This window comes from Myripristis murdjan, chromosome 8, assembly GCF_902150065.1.
Source record: "Myripristis murdjan chromosome 8, fMyrMur1.1, whole genome shotgun sequence".
NCBI classification, from domain to species: domain Eukaryota; kingdom Metazoa; phylum Chordata; class Actinopteri; order Holocentriformes; family Holocentridae; genus Myripristis; species Myripristis murdjan.
Window position 1 is genome coordinate 32,411,800 of NC_043987.1, and position 24,218 is coordinate 32,436,017.

Here is a 24,218-nt window from a genome sequence, read left to right on the forward strand (position 1 = left end):
AAATATTGGAGTGATCATAGTAATCCTGCTTGGTGTTTACTTTTGTTTTGTTTTTGGCTGAAAACTGGTGAAGAACTGTGGTTGATGTGATGTGATTGATATCAGCACCACTGATCCTGAAGTCTTCGCACCAACAACAACATCATAAAAAGCATCTTCTCCTTGTTGGATTAATCTGCAAAAATAATGTATATAACGAGATAACCCAGATGTATATTTGGACTTTGCCAATTCATACAATCTGAGTCTGAAAATGCTTTTGAAAGGGCATCACTAGCTGCCTTGCTTTTGCACTGTAGTGTGATTTACATATTACTATTTCTTAAATAATTAATTCTACTGCAGAATTATAAAGTGGAATTAGCCTAATGATAGGTTGTTGGTTGATCCTTTTAATCCTGGAAAGCACTTTGTGAGCTTTCTCTGTGAAAAATGCTATACAAATAAATGTTACTTACTTACTCACTTACTTACTTACCTATAGTATTGAATGAAAATCGAAATTTTAGCTGTTGCCCATCTCTACTAAAAAAGCAACAGGGAAAAAGAACCTAGAAAGTCCAAATAATTGAACATCAACAATAAAAAATCTGACTTAATGCACTTTCCCTGACATCATATTGCCAATCAGACAGAGATTCTGGCATGAAGTGAAGCCCATCAGTATGGCACTAAGTACATTAAAACATAAGAATAGCTAACTTTTACATTTTGCAGACTTGTGGATTTTAAAAATAGGTCATAGAATACTCCAGACAATAATGTACTTATAATACAGGAACAAGACTTTTCTCTATAAGGTACAAGCCACAAGGGCACAAATAAGTTCCCAGCATCAGAAGCTGCACCTCAGGGGCCCCAGGCCAGGGAGTGAAGGAGCTGTTTGTTGGCTATCAGATGACAATAAAATATCTTTATTATTTAGATACTTATTTTTATAATATTTCACTGTGTAACATGTATTTTGTCCCATCTCTTTGTTTGTTACTCTCTTCTCTCTCATTCATTTCTTCTCTGTCACGAGGGGAAAAAACTACAAAAACAGGACTGTGCGCCTACATATCCCACAATGCCTCTGGCAGAGCCGGCATCTCCACGTGCGCGAGGATTTAAAGAAGTACAGGAGGGGGAAAAGTGTGTCACTGGGGCACGAGGCTCTCCCCGCGGTCACGTGGTCCCGTTTTCTGCCGCGTGCGGCGGGGCGGCTCGAGGCTCCCCGCTGCCTGCGCTCGCGCGCACCCCAGTTCGAAGAGTGGAGAGAGAGCGCGCGCCACATAGAGTTGCCAGGCAGCAAAAGCAGGCCGAGAGAGAGAGAGAGAGAGGGAGAGAGAGAGAGAGAGAGAGAGAGAGAGAGAGAGAGAAACAGAGAGACAGAGAGAGAGAGCATGTGAGGCAGATGACAGGCTCGGCCACAGCTTCCTGCACAGGCAGACTGACAACCTTCACTTGTTCTCCGTTTCTCCGTTCAAATCAATGGTAAACGGAATGAGTCGGTAGAGTAGTAGCGTGCCGAAGGTCCCGACGGGCTTCACAGGGAAGGAAAACACGCCAACCCTCGACTGCTCTTCAAGTTCTGCTCCTCTTTTATATAGATGAAATAGAAACTGTGCAGCTTTTTGAACAGACTTCCTGCATGACTCTGCTGGAGCTCAGGATGACGACAGCGATGGACACAAACAACAATAACAACAACAACAACACAGGTAAATAACACCTTCAGAAAGTTGTTGTCCTTGCTGCTGTGGTTTGCTGGAGGTGGCGTTTAACTTAAATGCAAAAGATGAGCTGACATGACTGAAATGTCTCTCGGAACGCTCGCCTATTGCATCTAAATATGTCTAATACCGACTGTATTTTACATTTTTAGAAACAAGTACAGCGTAGCATGTTGTAGTCTGTGTGATGCCTCGGTGTAAACATTTCAAGTTCACTGGGTCTCGGTGAAGTTCAACGTGCCTGTGGCACAGGCGGACGCCGTGCGTAAAATACAGTGTGTCTCATTAAAATTGGCCGCGTCTGCTGTCTGAGCTTCCCTTATGAATGCCAGACTGTACGTGGTGACTGGTTTTGACTTCCAGTATGGATCTGATCTGCGCTGCAGGTTGCACGTTCACCTGTAGCCAACAGCAAAGGTTGACTGCTCCGTGCGTAAAGACGCGCTCATCCGGCTTGTTTTCTTGGGTAACATGCTGCGTGGACTTACATACGGTGTAAAAATCGTATGCATCACTGTAGTTTGGGATTTAGAGAGGAGGAGTTGTGGGGCTATGTATGGGCAAGGCATGTGAGTTTAAGTGTACCGTGCGTAAAAAGCGTTTTTTTCGCTCTCCGGACAGTCCAGACAGAGTTTTGGGGATTATTCAACCGTATATGAATCCACCAAACTCTGCATCTTCATGAAGATCTTGACTCCGAAATTGGCTCTGAAATATCTGGGGTGCCTTACTGCCCTAATTAATACGTCATTCATCGGCTCATACTGGATAAGGAAGGCAGCAGCAGCTTTTGGAGCGTATGTGTCTGATACCGCGCCTGTCAATAGCAAGACGCGAGAAATGTTGGCGATAAACAGCGGGGAGCACTTGTCAGGGATTTAAATCTGTGTGACGGGAAACAGCAGGGGCCCCCCTCTTGTCCAGGTAACAAGAGGCGATGCGGTGTTTAAAGATGAGAGCGGGCGGATAAAGTTGCACATTTCACGTAAGGCACATGTTTTGTGTCTGATGGCACATCACGGGGACCGTCACCGTGATTCCGGTAGGGTTTCGGGGAATTGGGTCATGGCAGCGGTCGCTCGGTGTCAGGTGGACCAGCCGGGAACCCAGTGCTGTGTGCCTACATGTGTTGTGTTGTGTGTGTGTGTGTGTGTGTGTGTGTGTGTCTATGCGTGCGCGCGCGCTCCCACCCGTTACCGTTCACATGGACCGGCGTACCGAGCCATGTGCGCTTTGTTTTCACTGCGCTCCGGTCTCTGCTATTGGCTGTACATCAGCCTGAGCTCATTGCATAATTCCCCGTCACAACGCTCCGTCTCTGCCTGTCCTCCTCCCTCCTCCTCTTTCTCTTTATCTCATGTACATCTACCTCACCACACCTTCGCCTGAGTACAGTCTGATCCCTTTTTAAACATAACAGAGATCAAATATCAAGCAGGAGTCTCTACAAGTCTATTTTGAGGTAACATCTTATAAAAAAAAAAAAAATAAAAATCACAGCAGTGGAGTATTCAGGAACCAGTTTCGCTCTGTAAACTCACAGTGAGGTCTAGTAATCAGCTTACACCTCTAAGTCTAACAATTTATCACCAAACAACAACGATTTCCTGGCAGTTATTAGCTATTGGTCCTTTCTGTGCCGATGAATCTGGCCTATACGTGGATTCTGTAGCAAATTTTCAACGATGTGACCCTGAATGCCCCATGAAAAATGTTATATATTATTAGAGCATCCCTCCCTCTCTCCGTGACGCACGGCTGGCTTGCATTTTGCGCGCTGTGATTGGGTCCTTTCTGAGATCGAGAGGGAAGCAGCGGGCTGTGACCGGGCTGAGGCGTCAGCATCCACCCGTCCCGTCCCGTGTGCCGGCTGGGAAACTGGGACACCGTGACGCCCGGCCCGAGGCGACCGAACTGAACTGTAACACGGTCACAGCAGCAGCCAACAGGCCCGCAAAACCCACCCTGCGCCCTGCAGACCCCCCTAACACATGAGACTCGTGACTAACGTGTAAATCTAAATTTAGGAGGTTTCAGATGACTTGTTTTTTTCTATGCAAGTTACAAGAACACATATCGGCACAAATATGGTTCATTTCTGATCATTCCACATGATTGATTTTATCCTTAGATAATGTCAGGTCGCTAAACATTGTAGCTATTGTTCCTACTTTTTGTCTTTTTTTTTTTTTTTTTGCACATGTGATTTGCTGGTACTCAGACAGTAAGTTAGCAATGGCTGCAGTCACTGCCTCTTGTCAAGCTACACCTCTTCATGTTTCAGATCAGAGACCATATAAAGACAGTTTGTTTCATTAAGCTACATTTTAAATTTGTTTTATATTAATCCACGACTTGCATACCGATCAGTTTTCTGACAGACCCTGGTGACAGATCCACATGTTGTTGGAGAGCCTGCACACAAAGTCGGGTTAGATCCAATGTTCTCACATTTTTTATGTTATGAACCCATATATTCATATGCAGTAAACCACTGAACCTCCATTGGTTTAGATTTTGCCCCACTGACCCCATCTAGGAGTGTGGCCCGAGAACCAGCGGTGAATGTGAAACCTCTCATTAAAATATCCATCATTGCACATTATCTGATTGTTGACCTGACTGTTGTGAATGAGAGACCCCTGGAGGTCCCCGGACCAAAGTTTGGGAACCAATCAGTCGGATAGCATGCAGAATTGATGGCTTATATGGAGATCAATAAATAAAATGTGACATCGCAGCTCATTTAGCCTCGTGTCATTGCCCCAAACACCCCAAAAAGTCAGTCAGTCAATAGATCAATAAATCAATCAGTCAGTCAGTCAATCTATCAATCATAGCACTTTTCACACAAGTACATGCAACACAAAGTACTTCACACAGCAAAACAATAAATCATTACCCAATACTCAAAACTCAAAATTGCAAAATGAAAGTAATAATAAAATGAGAAAGAGAGAAAGATATGAAAAGCAGAAACCAAATAAACAAACACATAAATAAATAAATAAATAAATAAATAAGTAAAAACTCGGAAATGGGAGTATTTATTATTCTTTTTATCGTCATTATTATTTACTCACATAATAAAAATGATTGTATTCTAGTTCATTATTGGCATCATTACTATTATATTTTGCTATATCATGATGTATTGTTATTATTATGGCCTGTTTTTCTTAGAATACCATGGACAGCGCCAGAACGAGTGCAGCTGTGTGTGTGTGTGTGTGTGTGTGTGTGTGTGTGTGTAATGAATGGGGGAAACGTGAGAACAGCGGCGGAGGGAGAAACAGGGGAGGTGGGGGGGGGAGGCGGGCTGGAACACAGGAGGTGTGTCCACGTGGGCGGGGCGGCCGCGAGCCAGTCTCGTTGCGGAGCCTGCTGTCCCGAGCGCGCACGTGGCTCAGGGGCGTGACTGGAACACACGAGCCTCCCGCCGAGCCCGCACGAGGGCAGGGAGCTCGCGCTGCAGCAAACAAAAACCACAGCGCACCGACCTGTTTACAGCTCACTCTCTCCGCTCGCGCACGCGCACGCACGCACACGTACACATATTCCATTATATTACTGCCGAAAATAGACCGTGTGTGTCAGAGCTCCCGGAGAGGCTCCCACTGTTTACTCTGCTATTGATTTTTTTTTTTTTGCTAGTTATTATTCCATTAGTGCTTCTCCAGAGCGACTTTAGAAAGACTTTATGCCATTTATTTAATCTCATGACATTGTTAAGATATTCCTGAAGAGACTTAATATGAGTCTGTGGGTCTCTGTAGTGAGTGACTGTCACATTTTAAGGCTTTTAAAAAAAAAAAAAAAAAAAAAAAAAAAAAGTTACAGCAGCAGGTTGTCCAGACATTACACGGGAACAATGAGAGAGAAATATATATCTTTAGAAAAATAAAACACAAAATAAATAAAGTTGATCAATACAAAGAACATAAGAAACAAAAGAAAAAAAAAACCTTTGCATTAGCCTATAGGAGTAGTATTCTGAAAATATAGAGGAAAATATATTTAAGTTTCAAACAAATGTCCCATGCAGAACACAACTGGCAACCCCCAACCCCCAAAAAAGGCAATGTAGGTGAACCATGACCTCCACTTGTTGATTTTCATATTAAAGGACAGCAACCTACAGCATATACAAACCATATATATTTTCAGAAAAGCATTAACTGACATGGCCTCTCCTAAAAAAAAAAATAATAATAATAATAAAAAAATAAAGTAATTTTCAAACAAATGTCGGGCTGTAGTTTCATATTTTCCAATGGCCATGGAAGGACGAGGCTTCTCCCACATGATAAATAAGGTGTCAGTCAAATAAAGCTGTCTGTGCTCGCCCTGCTGTTGCTTTGTCACTGTCACATATGCCACACACACACACACACACACACACACACACACACACACACACACATCACATCACATATTCCATTCAAGCTGCTGTTGTTGTGCGCTGAAACGCGGCGGGTGAATGGGCGGAGGATCATGTGTGATGAAACGAGCGCCTGTCCTCTTCCTGTCTGAGTCCTGTGGGCTCTGCAGCGTGTCATGCTGACCCATTTGGACTCGCCGGCGGTTATGTAACAGGTCAGACACACACGCTGCATTTCTTCCCACTACATTCTTTTCTTCTTCTCGGGGCGTGTTGTTTTCTCCTCCCGGGACCTGCGTGTTTTTTTTTTTTACGACATAACCTTTCTCATGCTCCCAACTCTTCCAGATGCACGGGACTTTAGAGTGTACTGTGTGTGTGTGTGTGTGTGTGTGTGTGTGTGTGTGTGTGGAGACTCAACAAAGGCTTTCACCTGCTGGTTAATCCACTATAAATCAAATTATCTGCACTTTCAAACAGGCAGGACAGGAAATGTCAGGTTTATTTAATAACTTGGCATTAAAGTCAGTCTGTAAACAGGTCTGCGTTGGACAACAAGGTAATTAGTTTGGCGTGTTATATAAGATATTTTTAGGCCGGGTGGTTAAGTTTGCTGTTGAGGAAATGGGGAACGAGGACAGGAGAGGAGGGAGGAGAAAGAGTGAGGAAGACATGAGGAGGAGGAGGAGGAGGAGAGGGAAACAACAGCATGGAGGTGTAGAGAGAGAGAGGAGGAAGGCCAGAGGTAGCGTGCAGCACCGTGTGAGGGGAGGAGCCGGGGGCGGAGCCGAGCTGCAGCGGGACGGGCCGCCGCACGTGCTCCGTTGCCGTGGTGACACCTGACACAGTGACCCTGTGACCTTCTGTTCCAGCCGCTACTCGGCAGAGAGAGAGTTACGTAACGGGCTGCATGAATGAGAGCTGGGATGACTGTTTTTACCGACTGGCTGCATGACTGAGTAGAGGAGGAATGACGGCTGAATAGATGGCTTACTGACTGGCTGAGCGGCCGACTGACACACACACGCACACACACACACTAAACTAGATACAGCTATGCTACATTTGTCAAAAAACAAAACAGAGCAGAACAGAATCAGTTAAATAGAACAGATTTAAAAAAAAAAAAAAAAAAAAAACAGAGCAGAGGATAACCAAATTAAAAATAAAAAAGCACCGATTTCAGAGGAGAATAGAAAAATAGAACAGAACCGACACATCTCTCATGAACCACGTGACCCCCCGGGAAGCCGCCATCTTTGCTTGTGGAGCCCCGTTTCTCCCTGTGCCACTGACCTCTGACCTCTGACCTTCACCTGGAAACAGCTCTGCAGGGAGCGACGAGGAGGGCAGCCGGGGTGCGTCTGTGTCAGCTTTTCGCTTCACCTTCACCCACTGACCTGCACAGCGAGGCTCTGAACCGCATGTGAAAGAACCCAGAAAAGACAAAGCGCAGTTTATCAACAAGCTGGACGTTTTTTTTTTCCTCAACAGTCTTTTGGGGGTATTTTTAACGTTTCATCTCCCTGTCAGCAGAATATCTCAAGAGTTATGACTCTTACAAATGAAAATTGGGTTTGCAGATCAGCGTTTTAAAGAATGATTCATGTGACTTTGGTGGTAATCTGGATCTAGGCTTTCCACCAAGTGACGATTATAGTTTTTTTTTTTTTTAGTAAGACATAGAGAGTAAGTCTTGGTGGACAGCTTTTCTCTGCTGTGTCAGATGGCTTCTCCCGCAGGTATAAACATGAATTTTTATCCCAGAAGCGGGACAGTGAAGCTTCTCCTCCTGCGCCCCGGGTGAGACTCCAACAAGCTGCATGGAGCCGCGGCCAAACTTCAAAACACAGCTGTGAAGACGCAGTGACAACAGATGATGATGACCGGCACGACGGCCCGCTGCGACATCGGAAAACCTGCGTAAACACGTCACGGTGAAATGAAAGTCGAGACGGCCTCGCTTTAATTGAATCGAGAGCAGGAGCTGAACATTTTCCTGATATCAGTTCCGACAGTTTGGATGTGACGGCTGTCTGACTTAATGAGAAACGCTTCTATTCTGTGTTCTGCCCCCGGGCCGCTCACAAGGCGACGCTGGATGAAAGCCAGGCCAAAGACAGAAAAAGTCCCACATGGAAAAGAGCGGGCGTGATCACTTTGGAGAAATTAATTCCTTGCTTGTTATCGTTCCCATCAGATTAAACGGCAACTCAGCGCACCGTTGGCAACCGTAATCATTTGTTTCTCTCACGGCTGCAAGTACGAAACGTTGGTCCGCGCCGAAAGATATGAATTCATAGCAGAGTGTGAACGAACCAACCAACGTTCAGCAACATTAGAAAGTCGGCGCGACGCTCAAAGTCTTCAGTCTGACCTATTTTTGAAATCAAATCTATGCAGGCAGTGTGTTCTGCAGTGTGCAGAACGCAGGACATCGCCTCACTCTGTGGACTCAAGGAATCAAAATGCAATGCAACACCACTTCAGCATTGGGGGGGGGGACAGATATCCTGGGAACATTGAATTGCTAATATATTCCAGCAATATTTTTGGGGGGGACATTTTTGGAGTGCCTGAACATTGCATGTATTTGTATATGTATATATGTATATGGGCATTACGGCCTTGCAACACGGCATGAAGCAGGACCTCAAAACCTCAAATTTCCAAAATGTCGATTATTCAGGAACCAAGAAAAGCAGCTTTGTTATCAGACCGAGCATCAGGATGCTTTAAGGCTGTCATCAGACCAACCAGAGGAGTGTGTGATCTTTCACTTCAAGTCACAAAACATTAAAATCAACAAATCTGGATTTATGAGGTGTTCACTTGACAGCAGTGTGTGTGTGTGTGTGTGTGTGCACACGTCTTATGTGTGTAGTTGCATCTTGCATGCAGTATCTCTTGTGCTCGGTGACGTTTGCTTCAGTATGTGTGTGTGTGTGTGTGTGTGTGTGTTAGAGGGAGAGAGAGGGGGAGAGAAATGCCTCAGCACCCCGCAGAGAGTCAGGCACACAGAAAAGCGGACACCACGTGCGGCGCTGGCACGTGCGGCGACACCTCGGCAGGAGAGGAAGGGAGATAAAGAGAGAGAGAGGAGCGTCCTCGGAGCAAATCGTCACCAGCTGCCGGCTCTGCAGAGACACGAGAGCACCACCAAACTGTTTTGTCAGGAAAAACTCAGCCATTTTCCCACCGGTCGACGGTCGACGACACCAAAACACAAGGCTCCGTGTGCAGCGGCGTCACATTCGCCGTATAAACACACTCTGCTGTGCAGACGGTGGCGGCTGCCAGGAGGCTGCTTTGGATTCTGTCCACGTTGCAGCAGACGACAGAGCAGAGTCACACACCTCTGACGGGCGGTGTATGAAGTGTTCAAAAATAAACAACAAACGCTCATGGGAAGTTAGTAAAGCCCAGACTGATGTCCTCAAACGGCCTCCTTCCCCCAGCATTTACAGCTACGGCTGCATTTCCAAATGCAATGACAAACATCGTCAAAGTGACACCAAGGGAAAGCTGGAAAATTCACCAACTTCGTGCAAATATGCAATGATGTGTACTTTGACACCTCAGCGAACCAATCAGAGCGCTTGTCTGTGGGTCCCATGACAAATAAAGACACAGCATTTGGGTTCGTCACACGATGGAGGGTGAGCTAGACTGTGGCCAGATGTTGGACAGCTGCATTAGCACGTTAGCGCTCGCCATCCATCGCTAAATACACGGCCGACTTAACCGGCTAGCTCCAACTGGCTGCCTGCTGTCATGTCTCCACTCTGAGGGTTTATTTTTAGAATGAAAAAAGCTAATCTTCAGAAAGGATGCACAGCCGGAGTCGGATAAATAAATCCAGACACACCTGCAAGCACCTGACGGCAGGAGACGAGAAACTGTCGCTTGTGTAGTAAAAAGTCTGACCTGCATCCAACAAAATCCAAACTGTTCATTTTATTCTGAAATAAACGGAGAAAAGAAGATAATCTCAGCATCTTAGTCTTAATCTTAATCTTAAACGTCTGGATGCTTCACGGCAGAATGAGCGGGAGGCACAGCGCCGACCTGCTTTGTCCGCTTGGCATTTCGCCTCGCTAGATTTCCTTTTTTTCTGCGGCCTGTGTCTGCAGTTTTCGAAGTTTCCTATTGGATGTGGTGTTATTGATCTGGCACCGCGCTGCGCTGTGATTGGCTCAGAGGTAAACACCGACGGCCAGAAGAGTCCTGAACTCAGCAAAATGAGAAAATCCAGGCAGAACACACACTGCTAGTGGCTCACAGGTGATGATGGAGAGGGATTATTTTTGTATGAGTCTATGAATAGTTTTTTTTTTTTTTTTTAAATTTGGGGTGGGGTCATCATCCTCATTCTGCCTTCACTGCAAAAACGCAAAATCTTACCAAGATTATTTGTCTTATTTCAAGTCAAAAATGTCTTATTCCTAGTCAAAATATCTCATTACACTTAAAATAAGACATGATCACCTCAGAAGTAACTTGTTTTTAGACAATTTTCACTTGAAACAAGTGAAAATTCACTTGAAACAAGTGAAATTTTGCTTGTTTCACTGGCAAAATTTGCCAGTGGAAAAAGTGAAAATTCACTGGAATTAAGTAAAATTTAGCTAGAAACAAGAAACAAATTTTGCCAATGAAACAAGCAAATTTTCACTTGAAACAAGAGACAATTGTCTAAAAACAAGTTACTTCTGAGGTGATCATGTCTTATTTTAAGTGTAATGAGATATTTTGACTAGTAATAAGACATTTTTGACTTGAAATAAGACAAATAATCTTGGTAAGATTTTGAGTTTTTGCAGTGTTTAATACACAAGTAAAATTGCTGACATTTGAGAAGCACACGAGCTCGACGCGCCTCACGCCAAACGGTTCAGATCAACCGCAGAGTTTGGAAAAGTTCTCACAAGACGCCAAACTCGCTGGGAGCCGCCGTGTAGAGAAGAGCATCAGCTGCTAGATGGAAGCGTCAGCTGAGGCATGAAAAGCAAAAAAAAAAAAAAAAATGCAAAAAAAAAGATTAGAAACACTTCCCCAGCCGGTTTGGAGAGTTTTTGGCTCGTGGAAATGTTCTCAGCAGGAAGTGGAGCCCACGCAGGCCTGCAGGGAGACGCTCGCTCGCTGTGCGGGCCGCACGCAGAGCGACAGGAGGGACTGAAGCCTCCACAGATCTGTCTGTCTGTCTGCCTCTGTGGGCGGCAGCAGCGGCTCTCATCCATCTGCTGCCTCAGAGCGGGTCGGGCAGGTTCTGCCGGTGGCTGATCCGCTCCTCACGTGGAGCGTCACCCCCTCGCTCTGCCATCAATCTCCCTCTCTCCCTCTCCGTCTCCGTCTATTTCTGCCTTAGCTCCTTCCCTCTCTTTTTTCTTTCGTTGCCCTTCTTTCTATTTCTCCGTCTCTCTCTTTCTCCTCTTGGCTGTTTGCAGTCCTGCGGCACGTTCACAGAAGCTTCTTATGCAAATGCAAATGCTCTGTGACAAAGAAAAAAGAAAGAAAGAAAGAAAGAAAGAAAGAAAGAAAGATCTTGATGCCAAAAATCAGCAGGTTCGCTTTGATCTTCTCCAGTTTCTTGGCTGCAACTCTCATCAGCCAAGTTGTGAAGGCTGTGCAGACAATGCTCTTTTTTTTTTTTTTTTTTTTTTTTTAATTTATTTTCAAATTCACTGAAGTGATCTTGCACTGTTGTACTAGAAAAAGGAACGATGGGCTTTACTTCAGCAGTTCTGACTCACTTAAAGTGGAGCATAAAGTTAACACAAGGCCTTAGTGGCTGCTAGTCAGTTACTAGTTAGTAGATAGATAGATAGATAGATAGATAGATTACTTTATTAATCCCCAAGGGGAAATTTAAAATGTCACAAGCAGCAGCAAAGGGAAGAAATACATCACAATGGAGAGAAAAACAACAGAAATCATGGGACACAGAAGTAAAATACATAAAAACACACAGTGATAATAGATAATAAATATGTTGTTAAAAAAAAAAAAAAAAAAGTTAAAAAGTGCTGGGTCCAAGGTGCTTATGGTGAATGAGTCAGAAGGAGGAGTTGCACATCTGTATTGCGGTGCATAGTAGCTAAACTGTAAACAGGAAGTAATATTGAACAAGCCCAAAACCTCTGTTTTCCTCTGACCCAGTTATTCAAAAATATAACTGATAGAAATAATAATAAACAGGAAATGTAAATGGCATCTTTGTCCAAATGATCCCTAACAGTATTTTTACTACAATTAGCTGAAATCTTAATGAAAAGCAGGTGAAAGCCAAATGATAATACTTGTCACATTTAATTTTCTTTTTTTTCTATGCTATACTATTTGAATATAAGACATATATACAGGAATAAAGACTCATACATATCAAACGGAAATAAACACAAATAAAGAGAATCAAACTGTTATTGTATTTATATTATTCTCAACCATTTTCTAAACCAGAAGCAACTCTCCACATCAAATGGGCTTTTTTCTTTTTTATTATTATTGTGGCTTTACTTTATTAAAGAGCATAAAAGAAATGTCTCATGCACGTCCTTCATATCAGGATGAGGATTTGTGCTGATTCACGGGCAGATCTGAGGTTTATCGTTTTATTGTTAACTGGCAGTGACATGACTCATCTCAGTGTAACCAGCTGTGGCACAAATTACCTTCCACAGGGAGGAACCAAGTAAAGTTATGCATTACTTCTTTAAAAAGTAATGAGTTATGTGTGATACATTGATTTTTTTTTTTTTTTTTTATGCTGGTTGTGTGTTGCACAGTGGTGTTTAGTGTATGAGCTGTAGTGTAGCGGTGAAGCGCTGCGGGTGGTGGAGTTGTGATTTGAGCCCAGCTGGTGCAGCAGGAGGAGCGTCTCACTCCCCTTTTAGTTTCTGACAAAAGCGTTTCCCCCCCTCCTCCCCCCTCGCTCCCCCCGCTTCCCTCTCTCTCCACCCCTCCGTGGCCCAAATTCCTAGAAAGTCCAGTTTTACTACGGGACCCCAGCACAAACACCCTGCCCCCCCTGTCCGTTGCCATGGCTGCAGGAAAACAGCCAGGCTTCCCTTGCATAATTACACACACACACACACACACATACATATACACACCACCCCCTCCCCCTTGCTCACCCACCAGCCTAGCACAGGCAACTATGGAGACGTTTGGAAAACACACACACACACACACACACACACACACACACACACACACACACACACACACACACACACACAGAGATGTAGCCGCCCCCTCATGCCTGGCTGTGTGAGAGAATGGAGGCACACACTGCTGAGGCTCTCTCTCTCTCTCTCTCTCTCTCTCTCTCTCTCTCTCTCTCTCTCTCTCTCTCTTTCTTCTACATTCACAGGTTTAGTGTTAAATCCTATTTTATCTTTTATTTCACCTCAAAATGCTTTGGCTTGATCCTCAGAAATCACACACACACTCTCTCACACACACACACACACACATACACACACACACACACACACACACACACAAAACCAGACCAGAAAAAGTCTGATGTTTCAGAGTGTATCTGTGTTCCCAGAGACTCATATTCCTGCAGTGTAAACTTTATTTTCATTGACTGTTTTCAAAGATTTTAGATTGTAAATGTTGATCCATATAGCAGAAGACATGGACATTAGTGACGATAGTTTTCTTAGATTGAGGGACACTAAACAACAAAGGGGAACAAAGGGTGCATGTTTAACGTTTCATGTTTAAAGTGATAATCCACATTCCTTTGTGTAATTAATAATCAGATTGATCAGTGTTGAAATGATCAGCTCCCGGTCAGAGACAGCACAGAAATCAACCTCGAGACAAGAACTACAGCTAAAGATTATTTTCTGTGTTGATTTATCAATTGATTTGGATTTTATTTATTAGATTTTTTTTTATTAATCAATTAATCATGCAGTGTATAAAGTTAAAGGCTTATGTGAAGTGATCAGAGCCCATATTCATTTATTATATGAACGGAGAAAAATGAGACAATAGCATCTTGTGGAATCACCAAATGATAAATGACCTTTTGATCAATAATGAGACTATAATTGATTGATTTTCTGTCAATCAGCTAGTATTTGTCTCAGCACTCGTGGAGACACCACAGTCATATGTTTAGAAATGCAGTCAGCTGTTGTCAACCACTGTAGCTGCTCCAATATGGCCGCCAGAAGAGGCATTATGTCATCTGAGAGCCTCTATATAAAGCTCTTCCCTCTCCTGTCTCTCCTGCAGGGGGCGTGATCTCCTACGTGGGCTCATGTGGAGGCTCCCCGCCCCGGACCAGCCCGGTCTCCATGTACAGCGACAACTCCAACTCCCAGCCCTGCTTCACCCCCTCCTTCCTCAGCGGGGGTAACTCCAGCTCCGGCTCAGGAGGGGAGGACGGCTCCTCCTCTTCCTCCTCCTCCTCCTCCTCCTCATCCTCGGCAGGAGGTTCCCCCCGCGGCCGTGACGATGGCGGCTCGCTGAGGGCGTCGCCCAGCAAGTCGGTGGCCAGCCTCACCAGTAAGTCCCAGTGAGCAGCAGAGCGGCCTCTAGAAAAAATCAAAAATAAAAAATAAAATCCTGGTGGAAGTGAGTTTTCCAGGCGTGAAGAATCATTTTAGTTCGTTTACGGCCATTTTAATTTATTACAACCTTACATGATACCTCAAAGCACTGATGTATGAACTTCTTTGCCTTCCTGTTTTTTAAATTAGTGTGTATTTTATTGTGTTTTTATGTGCCTCTTGTAACCCACTATGTAACACTGGTTTTGATAATTGCCATACAAATAAATTTTATTGTTATTATTACTATTATAAGTGACTTAAATGTTAGACTACTTCATATTTGGTTTGTTGGCTTGTCTCAAACCAGTTTCACCATGTTAGGAACGTTTGCACCATACCAAGTGTTGTTATGCTGCTGTGTAAAGGCTATCCTGACCTGACACTGTGTGTGTGTGTGTGTGTGTGTGTTTCCACAGAGTTGAATGGCATGGTGTTGCTGTGTAAGGTTTGCGGTGATGTAGCCTCGGGTTTCCACTACGGTGTTCATGCCTGCGAGGGCTGCAAGGTGGGTTATTTACTCAAACACACACACACACACACACACACGTATTTATATTTACATCATTTCGACATCATCATCATTGCACATCCAGAGTCCCTGCAGCCTCCAGATAGGCAAACCATCAGTCAGTCAGTCAGTCAGTCAGCTAGTCAGTCAATGAGCAGTGTGTTCCTTCCTTTAATATCATCCAAACATCCAGTGTGAGTCGAGTCAGTCAGTAACGTGTCGGTGTGAGTCGAGTCAGTCAGTAACACGTCGGTGTGAGACGAGTCAGTCAGTAACACGTCGGTGTGAGACGAGTCAGTTAGTAACACGTCGGTGTGAGTCGAGTCAGTCAGTAACATGTCGGTGTGAGACGAGTCAGTTAGTAACACGTCGGTGTGAGTCGAGTCAGTCAGTAACACGTCGGTGTGAGATGAGTCAGTTAGTAACACGTCGGTGTGAGTCGAGTCAGTCAGTAACATGTCGGTGTGAGTCGAGTCAGTTAGTAACACGTCGGTGTGAGTCGAGTCAGTCAGTAACACGTCGGTGTGAGTCGAGTCAGTTAGTAACACGTCGGTGTGAGACGAGTCAGTCAGTAACACGTCGGTGTGAGACGAGTCAGTCAGTAACACGTCGGTGTGAGACGAGTCAGTTAGTAACACGTCGGTGTGAGTCGAGTCAGTCAGTAACATGTCGGTGTGAGACGAGTCAGTTAGTAACACGTCGGTGTGAGTCGAGTCAGTCAGTAACATGTCGGTGTGAGATGAGTCAGTTAGTAACACGTCGGTGTGAGTCGAGTCAGTCAGTAACATGTCGGTGTGAGTCGAGTCAGTAAAACGTCGGTGTGAGTCGAGTCAGTCAGTAACACGTCGGTGTGAGTCGAGTCAGTTAGTAACACGTCGGTGTGAGTCGAGTCAGTCAGTAACACATCGGTGTGAGACGAGTCAGTCAGTAACACGTCGGTGTGAGTCGAGTCAGTCAGTAACATGTCGGTGTGAGTCGAGTCAGTCAGTAACATGTCGGTGTGAGTCAGTCAGTAACATGTTGGTGTGAGTCAGTCAGTAACATGTCGGTGTGAGTCGAGTCAGTCAGTAACATGTCAGTAACATGTCGGTGTGAGTCGAGTCAGTCAGTAACATGTCAGTAACATGTCGGTGTGAGACGAGTCAATCAGTAACATGTCGGAGTGAGACGAGTCAGTCAGTGACACATCGGTGTGAGACAAGTCAGTCAGTAACATGTCGGTGTGAGTCGAGTCAGTCAGTAACATGTCGGTATGAGACAAGTCAGTCGGTGACACGTCGGTGTGAGACGAGTCAGTCAGTAACATGTCGGTGTGTGTCGAGTCAGTCAGTAACATGTCGGTGTGAGACGAGTCAGTCAGTAACATGTCGGTGTGTGTCGAGTCAGTCAGTAACATGTCGGTGTGAGTCAAGTCAGTCAGTAACATGTCGGTGTGTGTCGAGTCAGTCAGTAACATGTCGGTGTGTGTAGAGTCAGTCAGTAACACGTCGGTGTGAGTCAAGTCAGTCCGTAACATGTCGGTGTGTGTAGAGTCAGTCAGTGACACGTCGGTGTGAGTCAAGTCAGTCCGTAACATGTCGGTGTGAGTCGAGTCAGTCGGTAACATGTCGGTGTGAGTCAGTCAGTAACATGTCGGTGTGAGTCGAGTCAGTCAGTGACACGTCGGTGTGAGTCAAGTCAGTCCGTAACATGTCGGTGTGAGTCGAGTCAGTCGGTAACATGTCGGTGTGAGTCAGTCAGTAACATGTCGGTGTGAGTCGAGTCAGTCGGTAACATGTCGGTGTGAGTCAGTCAGTAACTTGTCGGTGTGAGTCGAGTCAGTCAGTGACATGTCGGTGTGAGACGAGTCAGTCAGTAACATGTCAGTGTGAGACGAGTCAGTCAGTAACATGTCCGTGTTAGTCGAGTCAGTCGGTAACATGTCGGTGTGTGTCCTGCAGGGTTTCTTCCGCCGCAGCATCCAGCAGAACATCCAGTATAAAAAGTGTCTGAAGAACGAGAGCTGCACCATCATGAGGATCAACAGGAACCGCTGCCAGCAGTGCCGCTTCAAGAAGTGCCTGTCGGTCGGCATGAGCAGAGATGGTCAGTGAACCTGTCTGTCTGTCTGTCTGTCTGCCTGTCTGTCTGTCTGTCACTTCAATAACCTGTTGCCATGAGCAGTGACGCTCATGGAAATAGTTTCCCTTCATCAGTTTACTTGCAGGAATTAACTCTTACTGTAAATGTGTGTCCAGACAATATTTAGGTTAATTATTAAGAGCTGAATCTTAATCACAGTGATAGTCTGCTGCCTGCAGTGCAGCGAAGAGCTGATTTATATTTGAGTTTTTTCTTGTCAAACACAACATGGATGGCCAGCAGAGATTTGCTTTGAACGTGGGACAAGACCGAGACAAGAGATCTTGTTCCATAATATAAGACACCAGGCAGCTCTGATTCATGGTATGGTCGTAATGAAATGAGCAGCAGTGTGAAGCTCCGCCCAGGTGAAGTCTAACTGATGATGACGATGACCAACACACTGTTTGGTTTTACCTCCTCAGACCTCTGTCATTTCACACGGAGCTGTGGCTGTCTGTCTGTCTGTCTGTCTGTCTGTGGTGAAGAAGGCCTCTGACGTTTCTGCTCCTTCTGTCTCTCCTTCCTGTTCCACAGCGGTTCGTTTCGGCCGCATCCCGAAGCGTGAGAAGCAGCGGATGCTGGCGGAGATGCAGAGCGCCATGAACAACATGGTGAACAACCAGCTGCAGAGCGACTTCCAGCTCGCCAGCCTCTCCTCCTCCTCCCCGCCCTCCCCGTCCTCCTCCTCTCCGTGCCCGGGGGTGACCATCGCCCCCCAGCCGCAGCCCCCGGCGCTGCCCCTCGCCCCCTGCTCCCCCTCGCCCCCCGCCCCCGCCTCCTCCTCCTCCCCTCCTCCTCCCCCCTGCACGCCTCCTCCATCTCAGAGCCCCTCCCCCATCCTCCTCGCCTCCCCCTCCTCCTCCCCCCCGCTGCGCTCCCCGAGCCCCGGCGTGGACTCCACCATCAGTGCCATCGCCCGCGCTCACCGCGAGACCTTCCTGTATGCGCACGACAAGCTGGCCAATCCCCACGGGCCGCAGCAGCGACATCATCAGCACGCCCACCGCAACGGGGAAGTGGACAGCTGGGGGCCCAACCGCTGCACCGGCAGTTACCACAGCAACGGCCTTAACACCATCTACCACCAAAACAACAACAACCTGACGAGCGGGCGCAACGGTTACCCCTCGCCCGACAACAGCCGGAACATGGTGCACCACCAGAATAACAACGGGAGGCGGAGCTTGCATAACAACAATCTGATTGGAGGAGAGGGGCTGGGTGGTCATGCAGCCCAGGGGCAGGGCTGTCCAATGAGAAACCGCATGGACATCGTGCTGGTGAGAATCAATCAATCAATTAATCAATCAATCAGTTTGAACGTTTATGTGGATTGCAGTATCCTAAACTTAGCAGATGTAAAAAGCATTTTCTGATTACCATAATCTGATGAGGTCATGGCTGGAGTGAGAAAAGCTCAGATTAAGTATAAAGGTTTTAGTCGGGTTGTTGATGGGACTTCCCGCGTCTCTCTGCAGGCCTGTCCCATGAACATGCGCCCGCAGGCCGACCCCTCCAAGACCCCGCAGGAGATCTGGGAGGACTTCTCGCTCTCCTTCACGCCCGCCGTCAGGGAGGTGGTGGAGTTCGCCAAACATATCCCAGGATTCAGCGCTCTGTCGCAGAACGACCAGGTCACCCTGCTGAAGGCCGGCACCTTCGAGGTACGAAGACACAAAGACTTGACCACAAAACGATGATAACAGTGAATTTTACTTTTAAAAAACATAGAATATGTTGAGCAAAATTCAAAGAAATAGTAAATGTCCTTATGTCACTGTTAGCATGGAAATCTTCAGGTCCCCTATAGCCGTGGTTCTCCAACTTTTCTCAATAATATACCCCATTCGAGAAATTTTTAAGCCAAGTACCCTCAGACCAGTCCAAAAGAATTGGCAGAAAAAAAAAATGCGACATAAAGAGGTCCAACCCTGAAACAACAACCTGATACTGAGGAGATTTTGTTAGCTTTCCTTTAGCTTCGTTTTCATGTATTCCTCCTTGTGCACAACTGTGTTGCTGCTATGTTTCAGTGTATTTCCTTGATTTTTGTTGCCCTGGTGATAGTGAAGAAATGTCCTTGCTTGACAACCACGGCAGCATCTTTAAACCCGCAAACACACACGTTTGACACCTCCAGGAAACCCAGAGGGAAAACTGAACACAAAATGTGCTCTATCATTTACATTCTTGTAACTTTTAATAGCATTAGCTGATTATTTTAGGAATTATGTGGGACATGTACCCCTATTTGCGGCTCCATATGCTTCAGATCTTGATTGTGAACATCAGCTAATAATTCTGGGATTTATTTGGCTCTCCCAGGTGCTGATGGTGCGCTTTGCGTCGCTATTCAACGTGAAGGAGCAGACGGTGACCTTCATCTCCGGCGCCACCTACAGCCTCGAGGAGCTGCGGGCAATGGGCATGGGCGAGCTGCTGGGCGCCATGTTTGACTTCAGCCACAAACTGGCCACGCTGGAGCTCTGCCCCGAGGAGCTGGGGCTGTTCACCGCCGTCGTGCTGGTGTCTGCAGGTAAAGATCAATCAATCAAATTTGATTTATATAGCACCTTTCAAACAAATGCATGATATTCAAGGTGCTTTACATCTTGATTGACAAGTAAGCATAAAATAAGAAGTGAAAGGACAAGGAGACCGATGCACGCTCATAAAATATGGTTAATTTAAAATAAATAAATGAATAAATAAATAAATAAAAATAAAATAAAATAAAATAAAATAAAATAAAATACTGAAAAAAATATAAAAAACAATATGGAACGATTTAATACAATAAAGACACAGCAATAATAAAATAACTCAAGAATAAGATACTGAATAAAATATATATATTTAAAAAAAACAATAAAGTAGAATGTAGAATATAATAGAAACTGTCAATAAATAACAATAAAACAAATACAGATAAAATAATTAATAGTAAATAAGAAGTAAAATACCTGTAAAACTATAAAATTATGATATTATAAGACACTACATAAAGGCCAGACCAAAGAGATGGGTTTTTAGTCTACGTTTAAAAGTTTCAACGTTTCCGGCTCAGATCCTCCGGCAGGCTGTTCCAGAGTTTTGGTGCAACGTGGCTGAAAGCAGCATCACCAAATGTTTTAGTTCTACTCTGTGGAACAGCCAAGAGAGAAGAGCCGGAGGAATCGGAGGAGCCTTCCTGGTTCATGTACTAAAAGCATCTCTGACATATAGTCCGGTGCAAGTCCATGCAGCGCCTTATAAACTAATAAAAGAACTTTAAAATCAATGTGAGAACTAACAGGCAGCCAGTGTAAGGATTTTAAAATAGGCGTAATGTGTGCTCTCCTTCTGGTCTGAGTCAGAACTCTCGCTGCAGAGTTTTGGATCAGTTGCAGCTGATTAATTGTATTTTTGGGTAGACCAGAAAGGAGAGCATTACAGTAGTCTAGCCTGCTAGTTATAAAAGCGTGCATTAGTCTCTCCGTATTGCCCAGAGAGAGAAATGGTCTCACTTTGGAGATATTTTTTAAATGATAAAATGCTGTTAGATGGGACAATGCATCTCCGTCTTTAAACAGATCTGAACTAGAATCCCAGTCAGCATCAGCTTGTTAGTCTGCTCAAGTTTTTTTTTTAACCTTTTCACCTAACACATTCTTCGTCTTCTCCTCTGCCTCCACAGACCGCTCTGGAATAGAGAATGTGGCGTCGGTGGAGCAGCTGCAGGAGAGCCTGATCAGAGCTCTGCGCTCGCTCATCAACAAGTCCTACGTCCCCCCCAGCAACGGCCATCACCATGGCGACTCACCCCGCTTCACCAAGCTCCTCCTCAAGCTGCCAGACCTGCGAACGCTCAACAACATGCACTCCGAGAAGCTGCTCTCCTTCCGCATCGACGCCTGAGCGCGGCGCAGCCCGTCACACGGTGATGATGTCACCGAGAACAACCCGCTCGCTTTCCTGAATGCACCGACATCCGTTTACCTCCTCATCGGCATCACTTCCTGTCTGCCTCATGATGACATTGTCAATGTTGTCGAACACTGTGTGGGGGGAAGTGGCTCGGAGCTGCCTGGAGGAGCTGCCCATGACATCACATCCCAGACTGCAGGAATGATGTCATCGCCGGCGACGTGCCACTTGGAGCGGCTGATGTCGCTCTTTTGGCCCTGAGGCCTGATCATTACAACACAGCTGACTGTGGCACGGTGATGACATCATCAACAACATTACATGCCAGTCAGAGCGCTTCCAGCCTCTGAACCGCTCGTGTTGAGCAAATGACTCACAGACTGGCCACCAAAATAAGAGTCCTTCCTCACCAGCCAAGGTCATGTACCGGGTACTAGACTTTGTTGTGAAACAGGGTGTCACCGTGGGAAGGTCCAACATCCACGACTTCCAGGTCAGCTGATGAACAGCGTCACATTCACATGCGACCTTGTTGGAAAACTGAACCCAGAAGTCAAACAATAAACAGACATGAACGTCCTGAAAAGGGTGATGTGGATTTGGCTGCTTCTTGCTTTTTAAAAGCACTTGCTACAATGCTGCCAGTCTCTTCAGAGACTTACTGTTGACTGACCCAAATCTGGTCTTCTGAGAACGCTGAAGATCATCATCTTGTCAAATCTCCAGAACTCAGGTGGCAAAACTCTCCCGCTCTGCCATCCAACTTTACACAGTTTTCATCTGCTTCACCTCTCTGAACTGCCTGACACCTTCACCAGCCAATAGCATGACAGACTGACGGCCTGACGGCCCAGTGGGACGGGGGGACGGGGTACAGGGTAACTGTGGTAATGGTGGATGTGAACAGGTTGAACTCCAAAACAGGAAAACTCCTATGAAAAGGAACTGAAATGTTATTATTCTTAACTGAACTCTGGACACACACAATGCAAACCAGCCTGTCAGGACAGTTACACATACACACACACACACACACACACACACATACACACACACATACACACACACACACACACACTCACACACACACACACACACACACACACACTGCTCTGTGTGCATACTGAAGCCTCAAAGAGTCCATTCTCTAACATACATATGCAGCGATATGTTATGCAGTAGTTCTCATGTATAAACTCAGTGTAAATACCCATGAATACAAATATCCAATTATACTTGAAGGAAGAGTTTGAAGAATTGTGTATGAGACCATATATATATATATATATATATATATATATATATATATATATACATATATGAAAAGTATATGTATATTTTTTCTTGTTTTTGTTAATAAAAAATATGCTCATGGTGCAGATATTACTCTATGAAAATGTGTGGGGCACAAATGTATAAGGTTTTAAAAAAAAAGTCTTGAGTGTATGAAATGCATTATATGGAGTCAGTTATACTGACTGTATGTATTTTAATCTGTGTTTTATGTTGTAAAGGCATTATTATATATATATAAATATACATACAAAAAAAAGAAAAGAAAAGAAAAGAAAAACTTCTGCCTTTGTCTTTTATTTCCTATTCCACCAAATCAGTTGTTTTCCAGCTGGATAGTACTGGAGCAAAAAATAAGTAAGGACACATTTAAGTTGGACACAGGTGTTACAGTAAAAAAGCACAATAAATACAGTCTGCTGAGCACATTGTCAACGTGCTGCACATACCAGTACAGGAAACCAGCAGTCAGTGACATGAGGCTGTGAATTCATCACTTGGTGAAGTGCAACAAAAACATGAAAAACATCAGAAACTCACAGAACCCACTGCCACACTGCCCTCTGCAGGGTAGCTAACCGGTAAATCTGAACAGAAAAAGGGAAAACTCTGGTCAAAATATGAATAAGAAATATAAATGGCAATGAATTCTGTTTCTGTTGAGTCATGAAATAGCACCCTTGATGTAGGAAGGTTAGCAGGCTAGCTAACTAGCTTACCAAAATAACTACACGCTTGTACAGACAGTTTGAATTTGGAAGGACTTGGGACAGAGACAAAGTGACAAAGGCAAAGTCTCTTTGTCACATTGTCTTTGCCACTTTGTCCCTTTGTCTCCTTTTCCCTTGGTCACTTTGTCCCTTTGTCTTTGTTACTTTGTCCCTCCCATTGTTCCTTTCTCTTTTTGTGTCTGTCTCTTTGTCTGTTTGTCCCTTTTTTTCTCTGTCTCGTTTTCACTTCATCTCTTTGTCATTAACAAAATTGACAAAAACAAAGTGACAAAGGGACAAAGTTACAAAGTAAGAAAGAAAAAGTGACAATGAGACAAAGTAAGACATAAAAAGAGACAAAAGGACAAAGTGAGAAAGGGACAGAGACAAAGTGACAAAGAGACAAAAAATGACAAATGGACATAGTGACGAAGACACAACGGGACAAGGTGAGAAAGGGACAAAAAGACAAAGTGACAAAGAGACAAAAATGACAAATAGACAGAGTGACAAAGGGACAAATAGGCAAAGAGACGTCACAAATGAAAAGTGACAAAGAGACAATGGGACAAAGAGACAAGGGGACAATGGGAGAGACAAGACAAAGAGACCAAATAACAAAGACAAAGTGACAATGATTCAAAAAACGTGACAAAGAGACAAATTAACAAAGAGACAAAGGGACAAAGTGACTGTCTCTTTGTCTGTTTGTCCCTTTTTTTCTCTGTCTCTTTTTCACTTCATCTCTTTGTCATTAACAAAATTGACAAAAACAAAGTGACAAAGGGACAAAGTTACAAAGTAAGAAAGAAAAAGTGACAATGAGACAAAGTAAGACATAAAAAGAGACAAAAGGACAAAGTGAGAAAGGGACAGAGACAAAGTGACAAAGAGACAAAAAATGACAAATGGACATAGTGACGAAGACACAACGGGACAAGGTGAGAAAGGGACAAAAAGACAAAGTGACAAAGAGACAAAAATGACAAATAGACAGAGTGACAAAGG

At 44.8% G+C, this 24,218-nt stretch overlaps 1 protein-coding gene across 1 annotated transcript; it reads left to right on the top strand.

The window, feature by feature from the left end:
- The first annotated feature begins 1,296 nt into the window (after positions 1-1,296).
- nr1d1 (nuclear receptor subfamily 1, group d, member 1) lies at positions 1,297-22,477 on the top strand. The gene is made up of 8 exons (XM_030058410.1): positions 1,297-1,703; positions 14,350-14,622; positions 15,086-15,174; positions 17,118-17,262; positions 17,836-18,581; positions 18,780-18,965; positions 19,627-19,837; positions 20,978-22,477. Exons 1-8 carry the CDS (start codon positions 1,634-1,636, stop codon positions 21,196-21,198), a joined length of 1,941 nt encoding a protein of 646 aa, XP_029914270.1. The 5' UTR covers positions 1,297-1,633; the 3' UTR covers positions 21,199-22,477.
- The last annotated feature ends 1,741 nt before the right edge of the window (positions 22,478-24,218 follow it).

Coding starts and splice junctions, on each gene's coding strand:
- nr1d1 (XM_030058410.1), top strand. CDS start 1,634: ATGACTCTGCTGGAGCTCAGGATGACGACAGCGATGGACACAAACAAC. Junction 18,582..18,779: donor ACCGCATGGACATCGTGCTG/GTGAGAATCAAT, acceptor GTCTCTCTGCAG/GCCTGTCCCATGAACATGCG. Junction 19,838..20,977: donor CGTCGTGCTGGTGTCTGCAG/GTAAAGATCAAT, acceptor CTGCCTCCACAG/ACCGCTCTGGAATAGAGAAT.